The sequence below is a fragment of the Poecilia formosa genome, unplaced genomic scaffold (genome assembly GCF_000485575.1).
Source record: "Poecilia formosa unplaced genomic scaffold, Poecilia_formosa-5.1.2 Scaffold10, whole genome shotgun sequence".
Classification (NCBI taxonomy): domain Eukaryota; kingdom Metazoa; phylum Chordata; class Actinopteri; order Cyprinodontiformes; family Poeciliidae; genus Poecilia; species Poecilia formosa.
This window is the reverse complement of record NW_006799949.1, coordinates 14,970-35,747: the sequence shown is the minus strand read 5'-3', so window position 1 is coordinate 35,747 and position 20,778 is coordinate 14,970. Positions and strand designations below refer to the sequence as shown.

Here is a 20,778-nt window from a genome sequence, read left to right as displayed (position 1 = left end):
GGATGGATGGATGGATGGACGGACGGACATTGGTGAAAAACGCCCTTGTTTGTTTTGTTTTTTTTTAGAAATATTGTAGTACTAAATGTACTACATGTTTATACTAAATACTAAATATTTTGTATATGTTTTTATAATCAACTTATATTTAGCCACACTACATAATTTACACTGCACATCATTTTAGTGCAAGGTGTGGTTTAAAGGATTGTTTTCGTCTTCCATCACCCGACCGCAATCCTGGACAAAAGTCTGTTATTTTTAGAGGAATGAGAGCATGGCGTTCCTTTCTTTCTCTATTTTTAAATATAACAAATGCTTGCACTTTTAAAAGAGCCCCATTTAATAATTTTATTGTATAAAGTGTTGCAGTTGTGCGTCTTTGAATTCATTGATATTTTATGTTACTAATGCTATGTTAAGTGTGTGTAGCTGTTTTTGTTATGAATGTGGTTTTTATGATGTGGACAACAGGAAGAGCAGCAATTGTCACGGCAATGGCAAATGGGGATCCTAATAAACTAACGTTTACAGAAGACTATGGCAGAAATATCAGATGTTTTAAACAGAATCCTGGTAGTGTAGTCATATCCAGACGTGTCATGAATTCAGACAGGTCAGTTGCGGGTCTTCAGCCTGCATTGCCTGCCTGCTGCGTTGAACTCCTCCTGTTCTACAACCTCTCTGTACGGTGCTCTTTCATATCTCCGCCCCCTGTAGCAGATAGAAGTGCAGCCCTACTGAACTACTGTAAGAAAAACACTCATCCTACAGTTTTTTTTGGTTTTTTTTGTCTATTTTCATGAAGGCCACCAATCATACCGGAGACAAAGAGGATGAAGAGGGGTGACTCATACCTCTGCGATATGCCAAGTCGTCACACATTTACAGTGATATTCACACATAAACAGACAAGCGCACACACTCTCCTGGAGGCCCTGCCGAACTGTCACTTTGTATTAGGTCAGAGCAGAGAGGGGAGGAGGGGTGTTTAGAGCTGTTGAGTGGTGAATGGCAGCGAGAGAGTTGATGAAGGAAATGTAAAACCAAAAGGAAACAATGAACTTTGGGTTGCCTTTGAACTTGCAAACTTCTTTTGTTCTTCTCTGTCACATCCCGCCTTCTTTCAGACTGTTCCCACTGTTTGCTGCATGCATGTTTGTACTAGCAGAGACCAAGTCGGAAGCAAGGAAAACACTGCAGTTTTACTGTTTCAAACCAATCCCTTAATGAAATTACCTAAAATATTTTAACAAATCAACCAATCTGACAGTTTAGTCTGTTTCTTTTTTCAGTGTAGTCTATTTATATGCTAGTCCACACCAAATGTTTTATACCTATGCTGATTCTAGCCAATCCCAAGTATAATTTTCTAAGAGAATTATATTTTAATTCTCACAGAGAATTATAATATCTATTTAAAGAAAACAGTTAAAAACAGACTTTTCTAGCCTTTAAGTCAACTGTATTTAACTACTGTTAATGTATTAGGAGTGTGCAACATCCCAACATGCATTGGAAAGACCTTTGCTGTCTTTACCCTCATATCACTGCTAGGTTGTGTAGGGGTTGGTCTTTCACCAGCAGTCATTGGTTGGGAGGTCCACACTGGATGGATCTCTAGTCCATCACAGAGCAACACAGAGACATACATTCTGACTGAAGATGACCCATTCTTGTGAGATTATAAGTTGGAGTTGATTCTAGTTTTTTGTCTTCTGTTTGCCCACCTACTTTTTGAAAACTGACCACAGAATCTAAATGGATTACACGAGAATAAAGCTGTGGAGTTTAGCCGAGCAGTATAGAGCAGCTATCCTGCTGTGCAGCCAATTATCTGCAAAACACATTAAGCTCCTTCTATCATCTACGATCGAGGGGCTTTCTTACAGAGCACACCCACAGTGTTGTGTTCATGTGTGTTTTAACAAGGCAGCACTTCAGCAGCCCTGCACCAGCAAACGTCTTAATCAGGGATGGAGCTGCTGGTGAAAGGGAGAGGGAGAGTGATGCAGATTAAAGTCAGAAGGACTATACCTCACAGTCAGCTGGGGCACAGCAGCACATTAATCTTGCTTACATTGCCAGGATCTTAGTCTCAGATCGAAACCCAAAATTAGAAGCAGTACCATCAAAAGCTGCAGGATGATTAATTTCTTTTGCCTGATGGAGAGAGATGCTCTGTTGGTACAACTCAGAGATATTTAGGGTAATCATTAATAATAATCAGAAACAGGAGATTCTTTCAATGGAGAAAGGACAGGAGAAATTATTTTCAAGACTCGTGTCCGGAAACTAACACTAAAAGTTTTGATGTTACATTGTCAGGAAAACTCCTGATCGTCATAAGTACAAACTCCATCATGACAACAATAAACAAAGTTTTAAAAATCCAACTTCAGTGTAAAAAAAAGAGAGCAGGAATCCACTGAAGTTGTTGTCTGGGCAAATACTTCAAACAAGAGTCAAATTTCCACTATTTCTGTGCATTACATATTTATAGAGATGCAGCTGTACATTTATTTTGCACTTTCTATAAATTGTATTCAGCTTGGTGAAGCTGCCAATCGTTAATATGACTAACTCAGCTGTAGTACTTGGTGTACACGATGCAAGGCTCTCAACAGTAATGATGTGTAAAAAATTATCTGCACCTGAATTTCAGTAAAAATAAATTGAATTAAACTCATTGGAAGTTGGCAGCGTTTACCTTAAAAGCCTCGGTTAAACCATCTGACCCGAAAGCATTTAGGGTCACAGTGAGTCTGGTTGGTAACAGTGCTGCTATTGATCGGGACAATTTCATTTGGCTTTTAGTGCATTGCTTGTTACAGCCAGACATGTGCTTTCTCATCAATAACTGCTTTCATTGTTTTCCTTTTAAAACACACTTCCCATTAAATGTTTCCAAGGTTTTTCCGTTGCAGCATAAAACTACCCTTGAACCTCAACCTTTTTCCGCCAAAGACTCTGTACTTTTCTGCTTGGAGTGAAATGCATGTGTGTAATTGTGTATCTGCAAAAAGTCACAGTTCTGAGGTTTCATAACGCTCTTCTAATTCTTGTTTTAATTTCATAACCAATGAAACTGTCTGAGTTGTGATATACAGAGAGTGGTAGTCATTGAATGTGTAACAAACCAACTAGTAAGAGGATGGTTAATGAAACAAAGTCAAATCAAGACCAGAAACTGGAAGAAAACGTCAAGTAAGTGCTTTCCGGATGTTTGATTCATGTCTACTCACAGCAGAGGGATGTTGACAGAATCGGTTCAAACATGACAAAACCTAGAAAGAAAAATCTAGAAACAACACTGAGATAACAAAAACTCAGAGATCAATTATTCTTGGCAGCATAATTAAAAACAAAACCCACATAAAAATTCTAACATGTCAACAGCTTGTCAGTGACAGTGACGACAAGACATTCTTTGAGCTATTTTTACACCCTTTCTGTTCTCAGATGTCGCTAAAAGGCCTTGATCTCCGAGTCTCGTTGGAGTCATCAAGGCTGACAGAGCTCCATGGAAATCGTAGTTCAGGCAGGTCAAGGTGAGACTGATCTGGCTAATGTGGATCTCTAATGCAGTACAGAGATGTGAGCAGTTCCAGAGGGGAGATTCAGTATGCTGTCTGCTGGTGAAGTTAGAAAACCTATTCTGGGCTGAAATAGATGCTGTTGGACGGGATGGTTTACAACCTGACAGATGTGGCAAGCTCAGTGTCTTACAGACGGCAAGTTAACTGACAGCTCTGTTTTGACAGGAACACCTTTGGTCTGAGAGCTTAGACGTAATGGTTCTGAGAACCTGTTAAATATCAGAAAGCTCTTCATGTGTCCGTGAGTGTCTGCAGCATATTGAAACGTAACCTGCCAAACATTTGAGTCCCCTCTGATTTTTGCCCCGTTAGAGGCCTCGAGCAGATTTACAACACCTACACAATTTTATGCTGCAGCTCAGCTTTCCCAAAATGGACAAAAACTGGATGTACCAAGAGGATTATAAAAAGAATAGAAGACGTGGATAAAAATAAGAAATCATTCCGCTAACGTAACACAGAAGGCACTTTAATTATTCAGCAGCGTTGTAGCTGGAATATTTCTCTCAGGATGCACATCAACAAACAGTTACCACATTCACAGTGCAGGAGTACAACTTAATTAGAGCTACTTATTTACAGCTGCTGCTTACTTAAAGTACGTTGACAATGGATTATTTATCTTTACAACGTGAATGAGAAATACTTTTCTATTTAACAGGTTTACACATAAATATTATAGTTATATGTACGGTGTTATATATTTGCATTTAATTAGTAAAAGAAAAACTATGACTTGTTTTGCAAGTAATTGGAGTTACTACCTCTTGCATTAATTGAGAGTAATTTATATTACTATGCAGAAAAAAAAACAAAAACAAAAAACAACAGCTAGATTAAGCTGAAGAAAAAAATATGCTTTGCCTCTACAGTTTTAACTAAGCAACCAGTTTAATTTTCGCCCTTATTTTAGACCAACATGTTATCATTAATTTAAAAATAAATTATATTTTATATAATTCTGTCCTTAACTGGCTTAGCTATGCAAAGAATGTCCACTATATTTACTGGGACCTCAGCTAAAATTGTGTAAAATCACAAAATCAACCTTCTTCAGTGGCCATCTCGCTGCCCAGTCCTAAACCTTGTTAAAATTGTGCAGTGTCAGCTAAAAACAAGAGAACATAAAGGAGAATTTTGAGAATGCAATAAGTTAAAGAAAAACAGAGGGAAACAGGTATAATTTGTAAATTGCCTAATCAGTTACTACTTGCCGACCACAAAATATAGGCTTTGTAATTTGAAGGAGACCTGAATTAAAGCAATGCCACAGGAGCCCTCCTCTGGAGAATTGCTAGCTTTATGTGGCAGTATAAGTTTGAATACCTCTATAAAAATGGAAGAATTGATCTCAAAGAGGGAATCATACAAGAGTGATTCAAGGATCAATGAACCAAGTCCACAGTGATAGGCAGACCTGACCGGGAGAAGGAAGTAGAGCCAGAAAACAGTAGACAGCTTCCACAAGACTGGATGTCAGCCTTTCTCTCAAATGTATCCAGTCCCCTGTGCTGGGTCAATGGCAGGATGTAGCAGGAGATGGATAGATGGATTAGGACCTCATCCAAAGTTATGTGGACGCTGCACTGGTCTGTTGTGGTGAAGAAGGCTCTGAACTAACAACAGGAGCTGTGAACATACCAGCATATCTACATTCAGACTCTCACCAATGATCAAAACATGGATCATACCTAAAAAAAAATGTTTCCAGAGGAAATGGATAAAATTAGTTTCCTCCATTGCAGTGGGCACCCTTCAGGGTAGATAGAGGAGTTGTGTAAACCAGGGGTAGTTGGCATTAAAACCACTGCTCTTTTGCATCAAAGTGATTTCTTTCCGTTTTTCATGTAATCATGAAAATAAAGTAATAAACGAAACTAATCTAACTGCCCAACCTTGAGTTTGAAGATAACAGGCAAACCTTTGATTTGAGCACAGTCACTCTAAACCTTTCTGTGCCAGGAAAGACTTTTAACAGTACTAAGCTAAAGTGAGGACAAGGTCTGATTTGATGGAGAACAAGGACCAAATAGAAGGAACCATAATGGCTCCTTATCTCTAAGAGTCTCTCAAGTCTCTTCAGAGTCTTACTCTGATGACTTGCCTGATTTATTTCCAGAAGCTCTAATGTAGCTCCTACACAGGTGTGATTCTCATGAGATACAGTAGTGTCAGTCTTTCCTTGCAGAATGTATAGACCTGCTGGTGAGACCAAGTCTTTATTGATCAAGCTCATAAGATATGTTGCTCTGGTTTACAATCTCCTTTTGACTAGAGGAGCTGCATTTTGCTTCAAAATGAGACCTTCGAATAAGCAATCAACCAATTGCTCTTTGTTTCTTATGAATTCAGACCACATTCACTTCCCTCAAGCACTCTGAAGTGTCTTTCTCCCTTAGAAATCTCCTCCTTCTGCATTTCTATCTTTGCCTTAATGATTGAGACTGTTGCAACTTTTAGCCGTATTTGTTTTTACACACTGCAATACATTGTATGTTACTGGTTTTCCTTTTTTAATATAAAAAGCATACTGTGCGAGCTTTCAAAGAAAATAACAATCAGCATGAAGTAGCCACAGAACAATATCACTTATATATATCACTTGGTGTTTTTCATGTACACCACAGCTTGTGTTTGAAAGATGAAAGGTATAGGAAATGATTGGAGGTTGTCTGCAGTCTGCACCCTGCAGCTCAGTCTGACAGACAAATCAATGAGTTTCTCCTATTTACTTTAACTGAGCTCCACCTGCTGGCAGAAAAATGTAACTGTGTCTAACAGACCTTTACTCTTCATTTAGTTTGTTTTTATCATTTTTGCTATGTTTATATCCTATCCACATCGTAGACACTAATTTGAGTTTTGTGCAGCAATAACTACAACCAAAGTACAGAAGGGCAATCTGAAAGACAGAACCTGCTTCCAGTAGAAAGAAAGAAATAAGTTTACTGTAAGAAACGTTTCCCCATATCCATTAAATATTTGCATCTGTTTTTCTCTCTCTGTGGCTATGTATAATTTTTAAAGTTATATCCTCACACATCTTAAAAACTTTCCTTTAATAGTATTTAGAATAGAATAATAACAGCTTTATTGTCCAGCAAAGGGAAGACTAACAGCATCACCACATATAAAGTTAAAAAGTTCTTTAAGTGTTAAAACAATATATTTAAAACAAGATAACATCAACAAAGATAATATACAGTGCAAAACCAAGATAAAAAAATATTGTGTTGTTATTAGAAATAGGAATATAGGACTCAAATCCAAGGTATGTCCATAAAAGCCAGATTAACTTTCTAAAAATGTACATAAAGTGCACATTATTTTTAGCTTTTCAACAGATCTTTATTACATCTAGACCTGCTGCACTTCTGAATATTGATGAAGTTTTTAAACTTCATCAATATTCAGATACTCAAAAATTATTGGATCAAGTTACTTGACCCGTACTAATAACTGCTCTGCGATTGGTTCATTGAGTTGGGGGCGGGTACTGGCCACAGAGGGGACAGCACGTCAAGTTGAAATGAAAACGAAAACGTAAGACTTTTAAAATAAAGCTAAGGACACTGAGTAGCGCCCAAATTATATTAGAATTTAAGAAAATATACAATTTAACACAGGAACGTGGAGTCACTCATGTGTTTTATATATTTTATTACTATACAACCATTTCAGGGAAGAGTACATTATGTGTATTTATCTTACGGAAGACACAGTAAGGAATGTGTTCATTTTGACTGCCTTTTAAATATTTTATATTTTTATTTTATTGTCAGAGTTTTAATTTGGTTTGTTTATCTGTGGTTGTGTTTGTTTTGTGTTGTTGTTGTTGTAGTCCGCTACCGGCTCTTTTACTTTGTATTTCAACTAACCGGAAATCTCAGTTTATGATTGTTAACTTGTTACTATTGGAGGAAGCTGCAGACCGTTTGAAATCCCTTCCCAGTCCTCTCGGCTGTTCGGGCTGCGAAGGCTTCGTGATGCCTTTGTGGTCCCGACTCGGTTCGCAGATTGACACTTCATGCGCGGCGAATCCCTGTGATGAAACGCAAAAGCCGGGGAAGAGGATGGGGACATTCTGTCTGGACAAAATGAAGCCCCGCAGGCTTTGCGGGGACCGGACTGAAGCTGCTGTAAACAACAACATCTCTCCGTTTATGATCCGATGCCAGATCGGCAAAGAAATCAAACATATCTGCAGCAACTGTAAAGGAGCCGAGCCTGTGGATGGTGAGGAAAAATACCGCTTTTAGCTTCCTGTGAGGCGTTTGAATCAGTAAGGTTTTATTCTTTAGAGTCCACCACCCCCCTAATCTTTCTCCTCTGTTTATCTGTAATTACAATAAAACCTTGTCAAAGATTCTGGTTTTGTGTTGAGTTTTGCTTCCCACTTTCTGTTCCCTGATCCACCTGTAAAAGCAGAACAGCGTATGAATCTTTATTACATCTAGACCTGCTGCACTTCTGTTTAATGTTGGGACTTACTCGTCAGTTGTCAATTTGTGCCCACTGACCTGTGGGAGTTTTTTCTGCTAGACAAATTATAGGTTGCTATTACTTTATCAAAGATGCAACTTTTCTCTTGTAGATGTTTGCTTAAAAAAACACACACATTGCTGTTGTGCAGCCCTTTTATACATCACATATAGCACAAACACACACCTTCCAATAAGCTACACTTTTTTCAGAGGGAAATGTTTTGCTGGTGGTTTCAGTTTCAAGTGAAGGACGCAGTGCTTTAGATGTTTTGGCAGAGTGGCCACTCACATTTTTTATTTACTTTGACTAACTGTGACAATTAGTTTGACAATCTGACACATATAAGTGACAAAAATAATTATAAGAGTGAAAATCATTTTTACGGTACTGCAAGTTGTGTTGCAGATAGAAGTAAGTTAGGATTTTAGTTGGTTTACTTAATTTACTTTGTTCCATTAGATCTGGTTCCATTCCCAGATCCAATTTCCAATGTTATAAGGAAGAGGAAGACAAACGACCAGCGCTTGTTCTCTCATCTAGTTCAGTTCACCTTTTCTTTATATTTCTTCCCTTTTGATAAGCGAGCATCTCATTTTTGAGATACACAGAAAGCAGTCAAATGCAATGCAAAATTTAATGTTTAACATGCTTAAACTATTGTTGCCAATTAAAGTAATTCAGATGTAGGATTTTCCAGAAATCCTGGCTTATGTTGGTAAACAGTGCACTTGGTATATTGAAAGAAAGCAATTGTAGATCAGTTAAAGAGGATTTCAGGGATTATCTGATGATGTAAAATATTATTTTAACATTTATTTATTAGTGATGCATCAATCAAGCTTCTACTCACATATTCTGATTAATGTTCTTTATGGTTGGAGTTTTCCATGTATTATTAAGCTTTTTAAGCATTATCTGAGTGTTGGTAAACTCAAAACAGTGGGCACCAAAGCAGCATGCTGATGCATTTTACAGATGGAAAAAAGTGGGAGTTTTCATTTTGATTCTTTTACTGAGCAAAGTAAAATGACATGTTTTTTTGTATTTGACCTGCTTATCTCTTCTCAGATGGCTCGAGGGAACATTGGACCATTTTAATCACAATAATCAGGGCATTAGTAGTATTTTCAACCAAATAAATTTTATAAATTGAGCCTTTTCTGACTAGCAGTACCAACGTTGTGCCCTAGAGATCCTGTTGGTTTTGAGGCTTTTCACTCCTGAATGGTTCATTGCTCAAAGTTCTCTTGTAGATGTTTGCTACGTTGCTCCAGAACCAGATCTGAATTGACGTCCCTCTTGCTTCAAGTTCGCCTCGGGGTTTGCCTTCTCTGCAGCTGCTTACTGGCTTACAGTCACTTTGTTTTTCCATCATCCACACCGTGTTCAGATTTTAGTTGCTGTTCTGCTGTTTGGAGCCGTCATCTCAGATAAATCTGTTGGGGGAAAAAGCACAGGATTCAGGAAGCATCTCAAGGAATGTTTGATCAGAGCATTTAAATTCTGCTCTCGTTGTTTCCCAGTTATTGATTATTTTAGAAATCAGATGTACAACCTTGAGTGATGTTTGACTGATTGTTGCCTGACAGCCGGCAGCAGGAATAATCCCACTGCAAACAATTCAGTGGATCTTAGCACAACCCTGAGGGAGTTATCCGATTCCAGTCCACAGCTAAAAGCAGTAATTATTCTGCTTGGGGTGGAAATATCAATTTGAATTTCATTTGTCTCTGATGAATGGTCAGGGTCACTGTAGAAAGATGGATCAGAATCAGCATATAAACTGTCATGAGTTTATTTGTGTGTGCATCTTTGCGTGCTGACATCCACTCTCGCCTCTCAAACGTTCCTCTGCCATCCTTCGCTCCCAGCTCCCGGGTCGTGTCCTTTCTCTGCAGAGGCTGTTGTATCTAATGGGAAATGTGTCGTTTCAAATGCCTGCTGTGTACAAATTCTTTCCCAGAGGAGCAGAGGGGTTTCAGCTAACCGAGACTTCCTCTGATGACCTTTTTCCTTCTTACAAATAGTTTCTGCTGATGAAGACCATATCTGCTAACACGTGGGATTATCTGGTTTTTCCAAATTGTGTATTAAAAATGGTCATTGTTAGAAGAAGCAACCAAAAGAATGTTTTATTTTATGTTTGGAATGAAAACAAAAAGCAAAGTGATTACATATAACTCCCCTGTAGATAACCTGAGTTTATTGAGATTTATAAAAGCAGACGAAGACCTTCATGGTGTGAGTTGTCTTAAAGCAGGAAACTAAAACTCTCTGAGATTTTGAAGGCTGATCTACTGATTCTGTTTTTATATGGCTGGTGTTTAGTTTTATTTTCTGACTTTTGGGAGGAACATCAGAAAGAAAAATGTTAACTTTTGGAATTAGAAAAGCCGTCTACATGAAGTGTTATGTTTGGAAAAAGTTTACACAAACACGACGGAAACCTTCCTTTCTTCAAATCTTTCTACCTTCTTCTTTTGACTAAATTTTTTCTTTTTTTTTTTCCTCCTCCCTCTCATCTTTCCTGTGTTAGTTTAATCAGCAGGTATTGTCCAATTGCTTGTTTTTGACTTGATCTTTTCATTTCGCTGTTCCAGCAGAGGAAGTGGAGCGGCTGGCATCGATGCGTTCTGATTCTCTGGTACCAGGAACCCACACGCCTCCCATCCGCCGGCGGAGCAAGTTTGCCACTCTGGGACGCCTGTTTAAACCCTGGAAATGGAGGAAGAAGAAGAGTGAGAAGTTCAAGCAGACCTCTGCAGGTCAGAGCTGAAGCAGTGTGAACCATAAGTGCCTTATTTTCCCCTCTGTGTATTAACAAATGATGAATATCTTTATGTTGCTAATAGCAACAGACCCACAGAGCTCTGTGGAGTGGTTTTTGAGGTCAGTGCTGTAGAGAAACTCTGCTGATGGGTCATGGTGGTTGTGTAAACTGTCAAAAGCACAAAGGTCAGGTCAGCTTTCAATTATCGGCACCTGATTTAACCAGCGAACCATCACTGAGTTCTGGCAGCCTTTGAAAGTTTATAAAGTTTTGAAAACATTTTTATGTTCTGCTGTCCTATTTCTTAAGACTTGTCAAAAAAGTCTAACCTTGCACAGATCTCAATGAAACACTGTAACACAATTACCTGTAAATTGAAAGGGCAAAACAACCAAGCCCATATCATCACTCCTCCATCACTGTGCTATACAGCAGGGATGAGATGAATGCTCTGATATTTGGGAATCTCCAAACATATCAGGAAGACATCCTAGGAAGTGACTCATATGTGCTGCAATATTCACCCTGAGAAACAAAAAGGTTGATTTGCATTCAGGAACAGCCGCTGTTGCTGCTTCTCAGCTGGATAAATAGCTTTACATCCTGTTCTCACTGAGAGAAACAAACATACGGCAGTCAAGCTGCTCCCCCAGCTGTCGCTGCAGATCAGTTTTCATCTATCATCTACCTGCTCCTCTGCCTCCAAACACAGAATGTGCATCTAATTAAACACATATCTTTACACACAGGTCGCTGCGTGCTGTGTCCACCGTGGATTAATGCCTTTTAATTTGTTGCAGTATTCAGTAAAAACACTTCACAATGTACGTTTTTTTTTCTTTTTTCCTTCTGACATCGAATAAAAGTTACTACATGAAAAGATCTTCTCTGAATATTACGATGTGGAAAGTGTAGATTAAAATAATACTAAAGTAAGACATGGGTTCACCTGTGTGCCACATTACTGTTCCAAATTACTGCACTGTGGATGCAGATTATTTTGTGAGCAGAAGATGAAACAAAAGGACAATAGTTGTTCAACGGTTCAGTTTCAGACACTTTACAACAACTGGGCGATATTCATATCACACACACCGATTGCTATATGAATATTGATACAATAATGGACTGCTTGGAGTGTGATAATTGCTGGCTAATATATTGAGTGTTACCGGCTTTCATTTTTCATGCTAATGTAATATTTAGCCAGTTGGACAGAGTCTCACAGCAGCAGATGTTCACACCCGACACAAACAGCATTGCCCCAAAATGCTAAGAGTCCACAGACTGATGGAAGTAAACATGAGAAAGAGATGGAAAAAAAGATAACAGGCACATTTCACCACTGAAAGCTTCACTGCAATATTTATGGCAATCACAAAATTTGCCTGATATGGTGCATCTTCACCAGAAACAATACCTCAGGACTGGCAGAGTGGGATGGTTTTCCAGGTTTCTGAAAAAGAGGCCTGGATAGTATTTACTAGCTCTTACCACATGAGTTTTCTAAGAGGAGAGTTTAGTCCGAGGACAGAACTGTTCCTGTCTTTAAGGACCGTCTGTTCATTGAATAACTAAAGCAAGAGCCATGTCTGCAGATCTGCACAACATCAGCATCAGGCTGGACTCCACCAGGACTGCCCATTGGCTCTGTTTGTAACATTAATGGGCATGATCTGGGTAGGAAGAGGACTGATTGGAGAACCTCCTAATCTTCTGTTGGCATCTTCAGGCCCTGTCTTTCAGCGTGCACTGGAGCAATTCACATTACAGTGTGAAATGTCTGGAACAAGAGACGGCCAGGGGCATCGTTTTTCTCCGTCTGATTGGGGTGTTTCTTCCTTGAGCAAGGGACGGGAGTTCTGTCTTTGTCTTTGTAAGAATTGATGGTAAGATGGAGAAGGTACAAATCAAGGCTGTGTTGGGCAGATTTATGACTGTTGGAGGTCAATATCTGATTTTACTATTGATGATTTGCTGCTATAATCATCAATAGTATCACTTCCAGCTGTAGTTTGATTGTTTTTTTTGACATTATGGTTTTTTTTGTTTCCTCAGTGTTGGAGAGGAAAATGTCTACTCGCCAAAGCAGAGAGGAGCTCATCAAGAAAGGACTCCTGAAGGAGGTTTATGAGAAAGGTAAGAATGTGAAACTTTTTCTAGGTGTTTTAGATCTGACACTTTTTTTTATACGGTTTATATGATGCAGTAATTTAATAAAAGACTGTGTTGCTTTTTCTAAATCCGTCTAAGAAGAACATTACTTTAATTGAATATTAGATAGAAAAGGGGTAATAAAAAAAAACAACAAAGCATTTAACAAACTGCAATGAATTGAGTTCTTATGTATCAGACTATAACAACATTCTAGTTCTTAACCACATCAACAAATTGAATAAACACTTGTGGTATTATTTTGTCTAATAATAAGCTGATTTTCCACTGAAGCTTCAGCTACTGGACTGTTAGCCTCATATTTGACTCTAGAACTCCTTTGGCTCCAGCAGGAGTTTGTGGTTGATTGGGCGGCTGAAAAACAAGCCCACATCATCAACCCTCCACCACCATGCTTGACTGTTAGTATGAGATGGTAATTGTTTCAAACCACACAAGTGTTCCAGATCAGTAAAAGGCTAAATTTGTACGCTTACTCTTGCTGATGACCATTTGATGAATGTTTATATCAATGATATTAATGCTTAGAAACATCTGGAAGCTGCTCAGCCAGTTGATGGACCAAGCAGACATACAAAGTCATTTAGGTAGTCCATATATCAGTTTAGTTTTTGCTGTGTGTGTGAACAGAAATAAAACTGCCAACACGCCGTTGTACCTCAGTGGAATGAGCTTCCTGAGTTTTTAGATTGATTTGAGAGTCTGGACTCATTGAGCAGCTGAAGACACTCTATTGGAAACATTATTTTCCCTTAGATTTGTTTTTAATATAATTGTATATTTGTGTTTATCTTCATTATCTGATTAATGTTGTTTTAATCACGTGTTTTGTTCTTTCTTTGTGAAGCTCTTTGTGAGATATAGCTGCATAGTTGCAATATAAATACTTTTACTTGCATACCAGTGATGACGCAATGTTTTTTTTCTTGGACGTTTTTTTTTTTTTTTTTTAAATATAATATATTTTGTTTTAGCATGAAGCTTGTACTTCCCTACATTTATATTTATTTTCAGTCATAATTTTGACAATATTTTATTCATGCGCTCTTTACATTATGTTTAAAAATGCATGACAGGCTATAAGTCTTTGTTGGGTTCAAAATGTCAAAACTAGCAGAAAAAAAGAGTTGCTTAGAGAGATAACTATTATTTAATTCCTTTTAATTACTTTTTTGTTTACATTTTATATTTGAATAAACTTCATTTTCAAATTTTGAAAATAAAGTCATGCATTTTTCACAACTTAAAGTTCATCAGGTAAAGTGATGTGAATGTAATACATGGTGAACTAGCAGAGAGAACTTAAATTTGTGTCCCTCCCAATGTACAAGATAGCAGTTGTGTATTGGGAGATGAAAGCAGCCTTTCTAAAGCTTTGGTTTCTATTTTCTGTCTTTCCCTCTGTAGATGGGACATCCTCTCCAGTTCTCAGGGAGGAGGTGAAGATGGAGAACGGTCGCTCCCCAGCGCTCAGCTCTATCCCATCTGAACCTGAAGGCCCTGAGCTGATGGAAGGAGCGACAGCCGCTGTAGGTAGGAAGCAAAACCTCAACCGCCGTCATCTGTTTGGTTTTGCCAAACGTAGCGCCCTCTGACCGCTCGCTGTTGCTATTTCACAGCCGGATGTTTGGAGTTTCAAATGCAAAGTGAGGGTACATGTCAACCAGACCAGGCCCAGAACTCCAACCCGACTCCACCCGCAAAGGCCTCGGCAGCGTTTCCTGCTGACGGATCAGAATCCCCCCGCTCAAGACCTCCTACGTTACACAAACAACCGCCTGCTCTTCCACCCAAACCTTTCAGCAGACTCCCCAATCACATCACAGGTGAGCTCTTCTCCGTGCATGAATCGGTGTCCATGTTTCTCTTTCTGCTACTTCCTCCTCCTCTCGCAGACGGCACCCCTGTGAAGTTGCCGTGCATGTCAGCCAAGCTGTCTCCTCCTCTACCTCCGAAGAAGCTCCTGATCTCCGTTCCCGCGGGGTGCTTGGAGCCCTCTCCTCTTGCCTTCCAGAAGTGCCCCGGCCCACCCAGCCACACTGGGATGGGCGGACACTCGCTGCAGTATGGGGGGCTGCCGGTATCCCTGCACCCGCCCAGCAGGATCATAGAGGAACTCAACAAGACGCTTGCCCTCACCATGCAGAGGTTTGAGAGGTGAGGACGTGGTAGCCATGGAAAAAAAATCTGTATGTGTTCAACTGCATGAAAATTTTCTCTCCTTCAAGACTCTCCTTTGTCAGTTTGATAAACTTTCTCACAAACATTAAATCCACACATGAGCTTCTTGTGCTTGTATCCAATTGTATTTTGTTCTTTTTAATTCAAAACTCTGTTGTAACTTTTGCTCCAGTTTCAGCCGGGTGAAACTTTCTGCTGCATTTTCTGTTTAACTCATACTTTATAGTCTGAATGTTGTCTGTAGTCTGAGCTGTTGTCACATTATTACTTAAGGATTTATTTACTTGGCTGACCTCTGACCTCTGACCTGCTCACTTTACTGCAGTTCCATGATGCACACTGTTCCTGCCATGATGATCGAGTGCGACGACGATAAAGAAAATCTCCCAAATGAGGCAGACTACGAAGAGCTGCCTGGCATGTACAGGGACGAGGAAGAAGAAGAAGAAGAAGAGGAGGAGGAGGAGGACGACGATGATGATGATGAAGAGGAAGAAGATGATGAAGATGAGGAGGAAGAAGATGACGATACACTGCTTACAAGTAAGCCGCTTTCTTTTTTCTACATAGATTTGTGTGCTGTGCTGATAATCAGCATTTAATGTAATATACTAGATTACTAAAAGTCAATAAATTACTGGAAAGTACCCAAAGGAAGAACTCTCAAAGGGGGAAAAAAAATATGAAGAACAAATTTGGAATGTTGTTTGAAAACCTTCCACAGTGTTTGCCTACACAGGAAAAGTAAACTGAGCATCCAGCATCTTGCATCTTAGTCCTGAACACCCTGTAATATTAACAATGGAGCAAAAAAAACAAAAAACAAACAAAAAAAAGCCTAGTCTGAACCTGCAATCTGAAATGACATTCTTACTTTTTTCTGCTGAAGGTACGCTGGCCATGAAGGTTTTACGGAAAGACTCTCTGGCCATCAAGCTCAGTAACCGTCCATCAAAGAGAGAGCTGCAAGAGAAGAACATCCTGCCGATGCAATCGGACCAGGAGCGTCTGGAATACCGGCAACAAACCGCCACCAAACTGACCAGGTGAGGCTTCGACTCAGAGTTTAATCAGTGTTTACTGAAAGACAAGAAAGAGAGTAAGAGGTGAAGATTCAAATTGATGACATAGAAAGTGAACATCAGTGTGCAGGTTTGGGAGAAAAAAGGTGAGTCAGTGTGGAATTAGAGGTTCAGCGTGTTGCTGTTACTGACATCTAGTGGTCCAGTTGGAGGTTGCAACATCACTAACTTATCACACTTTTTCTAAACGAGGGAAAAATAAGAATACCCATAGATAAACTGCAAAAAAAAATTGATTCAGCAACTATTTCCTTTTTGGTAGGCAATACTAAAATTTATTTATTTTTCTTCTTTCACTATGTTCAACAAAAAAGTGTCTGTTCTTTGCTTGACATAACATCTCATTGTTTAAAGTAAAATCCGACACTCTGAACTGTGTGCTTTCATTTTATTTCTAACGTTCATGTAGTTGAGCCCAATTTATGCCTATTACAGATTTAGATTCTAACTATATCCATTCAAGAAGTTGATTACTTAAGAAACAAACAAATAACAGAAATAACAACTTTTTAGCGAAAATATTGCATGCCAAAAATGTATTTATACACTTTTTATTAATCAGTGGAAAATTCATTTTTGCAAACAAGTCCTTTTCATACGTTTTTATACTTTATGTAATAGGACATCTCTCTATATATTAGTCTTTTTTTATATAGAGAGCTGATCTTACATCCTGATGCTTCAAAGCTACAGTGATGGCACAGTATGTACTTCACTAACAACTAATCTGTTCTTGCTTCTTTCATCTCTGCTGATGTTTCATGGTGATCTGCAGTTTAAGCTGTGATGCAAATGTTCTGTTTGATCAAAGAACATAATAGAAGCGTTTATTAATAATCTATTTTCCATTTCTTTTTTATCCATCCTCCATCGTATATAACATTCTTTCTGAAATAAGAACAGCTTGTGGTTCTGATATTGCATACCAGCATGTGAAAATTAAAGTGTGGACTTTTTCTTCCTTTTCAGGCGGTTGAGTCAGAGGCCGACAGCAGAGGAGCTGGAACAGAGAAACATTCTGAAACGTAAGTGGCTTTGCAATTTCAGTGACAGGTTATTATTCATCGCTCGTGTTTTGACATGTTTGTTTTGTGTTGCTCCCAGCTCGAAATGATCTGGAGGAGCAGGAAGAGAAAAGAGAGATCAAGAGACATTTATCCAAAAAGGTAAGACATGCAGGAAAAACTACTATTGGTAATCTACAAACCTGATGAGATGAACCTGATTTAACCTGTGCTGTTTTTTTTGTTTTTTTTTTGTTTGTTTGTTGTTTTGTTTTGTTTTTTTGGCTGTGTAGATATTCTGAAGTAGATTTTAGATTTTCAAAGGCTGACTCCTTTAAAGTGGAAAAATATTAATATTTTATGATTCAATACTTTAGGACTTAATATTTAAGAAGTGGACATTTTTGTAAAAAGTTAGTAATAAAAAATGGTGGCGTTCAGTAAACGGACTAGACTTAAAAAAATAAAAATACATTTGGTGTTTCAAGCTGAAATAGTTTTAAGACTGAGATTTTTAAAGTAGAATATCTGCACATAATATTTTAATATCAGTTTTTGAGAAGCCAACATTGTTAGCTGGTAGAGACAAATTCATTAGAATTTTAAAGAACAACTTTAACAATCAAACACAGTCAGAGGTCCATCAATTCTTGTGTATCTATTACAGCTGTTGTTCCAATTTAGACCAAAATACTGTTCAGTTAAATTATTGTACTTTTTAATGAGAATCTAGACTGCTATTTATTTCCGCTCAGAATAAAAGCCAGTTTGTTAATCTGTTTTAATTTTGAGATGATTGACCATCCAAACTTTGCACATTCAACCCCAAACATCTGGAATCAACAAAAGCTACATTAATGACCTGAATTTCGTAAGAGCTCCCTGGACTCAGGTGTTGGAAAGCATACTGATAAACTGGTTCTTCCCTTTTCCACAGACAGGGACAGAATGAACAAAGACAGATTACAAATTGAAGAATGCGAGGATCTGATGAAAGAAATGTAGCGCTGGCTGGGACAACGCAAATTTAGTGTTTTCTTGACAGTGTAGTTCCTGTTGCTTTTAAAAACATGCAACTTCAGCACAATAAGCAGCAGATTGAAAAGCTTTAGAGAGAAGCCGACACACAACGTGAATCTAAACTGCTTCTTTTAACTTGGTGGCTTCCTTTCACTTGAAATGAGTGCGTAGTTGTGGAACTTCCTTTCTCATGCAAAACATTTCGTCGTCTGTTTTTTTTTCTTCCGCCGTCCAGCTCAGCAACAGGCCCACAGTGGAGGAGCTGAGGGAGGCAAAGATCCTCATTCGATTCAGCGACTATGTGGAAGTCGCTGAAGCTCAGGACTATGACAGGAGAGCAGACAAGCCATGGACTCGGTTAACAGCAGCCGATAAGGTCTGGTTAAAGCACAAAACAAAACAGAACTGAAGCACACAGCACTGTAAAAAAGTATTTGTCATCCGGCAGCTCCAGACTTTGACTAGGCCACTTCATAACCTTAATTTGGGTTTCTTTAAGCCATTGAGAAGTGGGCATGCTATAGTCTGTTTCGTTGGAATCGTTGTTGCATTACCAAAGTACACTTTGAGTTTATTTTCACAAACTGATGAATTACTAAAAAGTAATTTTGGTAGTTGGTTCCTTTGATAACTCCATTTTTGCTCCATTTTTTTCTCTATTTGTTGTTAATGACTGTGATTTTCTGGAGACACAATGACTTAGAAATTGCAATGCTTTAAAGAAATAAACCTCTTTGTGTCTACCCAATTTATGTTTGTCTGCAGTAAAATTAGTTTTAATTGAACCTTTAAAGTGAGGGGAAAAATAGTTCACAGCACTTTTTTAAAATAAAATCTGGATTTAATCGGGTTGTATTTGTTTCTGTGCATTTCTGTTTGTCCTCAGGCTGCCATCAGAAAAGAGCTGAATGAGTTTAAAAGCACAGAGATGGAGGTGCACGAGTCGAGCCGCCATCTGACCAGGTTTGTGAAAAAACTCCGTTAAATGACCCTGCAGGAGTCGGTGAAAGTCCTGCTGTTCTACACGACACACAACTATTATCAGTTTGAGTTCCACTTGGTCAGCCTCAAGCTGCTGACTCTGTACCTAATTGTTAAATCATAATTAAAGGCAGCCAAGCATGAACGTTCCAATCATCTTCCAAACTGGAAGGTCCTATCAGGAAACTTCTGAAACCGAAATTACTTTTGGCTGCCAGATTGGAGCAGCAGAGACGCCACTGCTTTACTGTTTGATCATAACCCAGCAACACAAATGAGGCTGCAGGAAAAGTACAGAGTTTAAGAGGAATGGCTGTGGAATTGCGCCGCTCATGGTAGCAACATGTCGGAGTTGCTCCGTTACATTACTTCAGTTTTTTTATGGAAACTTTTGATCATTTTCCTTGGTTTAGATGTTGCAAAGCCGCATTTGATAATTATTCCTTTTTGTGTGGCTGTGCACATAGAATTTTTGTTCTTTACCAGGAAATATTGTGAGTCTTTACATATTTCATTAACAGATTGAGAATTTATTTTAATCTTTCCCCTCTGCAGGTTTCATCGGCCGTAGTCTGCACTTCTGCTGCCACATTTTTAAGACCTTAATCTTAAAAAAAAGTATCCGCTGCCCTCGAACTGCTGATCGGCATCAACCTGTTTGAGTCAGGAAGTAGGAGCAAAAACTTTCAGATGTTGGAGGTTTGTTGGGCTGAAAAAGAAACAAATTCAGAACTGTTGTTTTCCCTCAATGGGAATTTTGATGACTTCTTGATATTCAAAAGCTTTTAACTGTCATTTTTATGATGAAGAGGAGGGAATATTTAATTTTGCCACACTTCTGATGTTGGGGAATCTGTGCCAAGTTTGTGGAAGGGAACAGTGTTTCTTTTTTTATTATTATTATTTTATAATCCTGTTCGTTGGCATTTGGAGGGAACACATTAGTCTAAAAATTGAGCCAACTTGTCCTGAAATCAGAATCAAAAACCAAATCGACTCCCAGAAATTTTACATTTTAACTCGCCAGAGTTCGGTAATCTGCTGCGTCACTGTGCCTACAGTAGTGTTTACAATAATTTTTGAATTGCCAAATGACTATTTAAAATTGAATACTAGTTATTGACGCAGCTAAGTGACTGAACTGTCTGGGATCCGCCTTTTTAAAATCAAACATGAGAAACCTGCCACCTTACAGCTCAAACTGCATCCACAAATTTGTACTTCTGGCTGTGTTACTGAGGATTTATTTAACTCTGCGTGTGTGTGTGTGTTTTTGTGTGTGAATAAGAGTCAGTGTTCCTGCTGCCTCTTGTATGTTTGAAACTGTTTTGGGAGGAAAAATATTCTCAGACTTCTAAGAGGATGTACATAAACCGAAAGGATTTTCAAATGTTCTTTTTGTAAACGGAGAACTGCATGTTGATATTAATTTATTGTGAGTATTTGATGATGTATGGCATTTCTTAAACAAAAAAAGAAAC

General features: G+C 38.6%; 1 protein-coding gene across 4 annotated transcripts in view; it reads left to right on the top strand.

Annotated features, from left to right (window-relative positions):
* The window catches only part of phactr1 (phosphatase and actin regulator 1), a 25,475-nt gene extending 4,704 nt beyond the window's left edge, over positions 1-20,771 (top strand). The window contains exons 1-13 of one of the 4 annotated variants that reach the window (XM_007540749.2): positions 7,521-7,835; positions 10,685-10,849; positions 12,913-12,993; positions 14,437-14,562; positions 14,649-14,855; positions 14,925-15,186; positions 15,536-15,753; positions 16,100-16,256; positions 17,262-17,317; positions 17,397-17,458; positions 18,552-18,692; positions 19,203-19,279; positions 19,853-20,771. In XM_007540749.2, coding sequence (XP_007540811.1) covers positions 7,586-7,835; positions 10,685-10,849; positions 12,913-12,993; positions 14,437-14,562; positions 14,649-14,855; positions 14,925-15,186; positions 15,536-15,753; positions 16,100-16,256; positions 17,262-17,317; positions 17,397-17,458; positions 18,552-18,692; positions 19,203-19,279; positions 19,853-19,868 — 1,818 coding nt within the window. In that variant the 5' untranslated portion in view covers positions 7,521-7,585 and the 3' untranslated portion in view covers positions 19,869-20,771. Of the gene's footprint in view, positions 1-7,518; positions 7,836-10,684; positions 10,850-12,912; positions 12,994-14,436; positions 14,563-14,648; positions 15,187-15,535; positions 15,754-16,099; positions 16,257-17,261; positions 17,318-17,396; positions 17,459-18,551; positions 18,693-19,202; positions 19,280-19,852 lie in introns of those variants that run through there. The other 3 variants (XM_007540756.2, XM_016664853.1, XM_016664860.1) reach the window with 3 other exon arrangements.
* Positions 20,772-20,778: the final 7 nt, after the last annotated feature.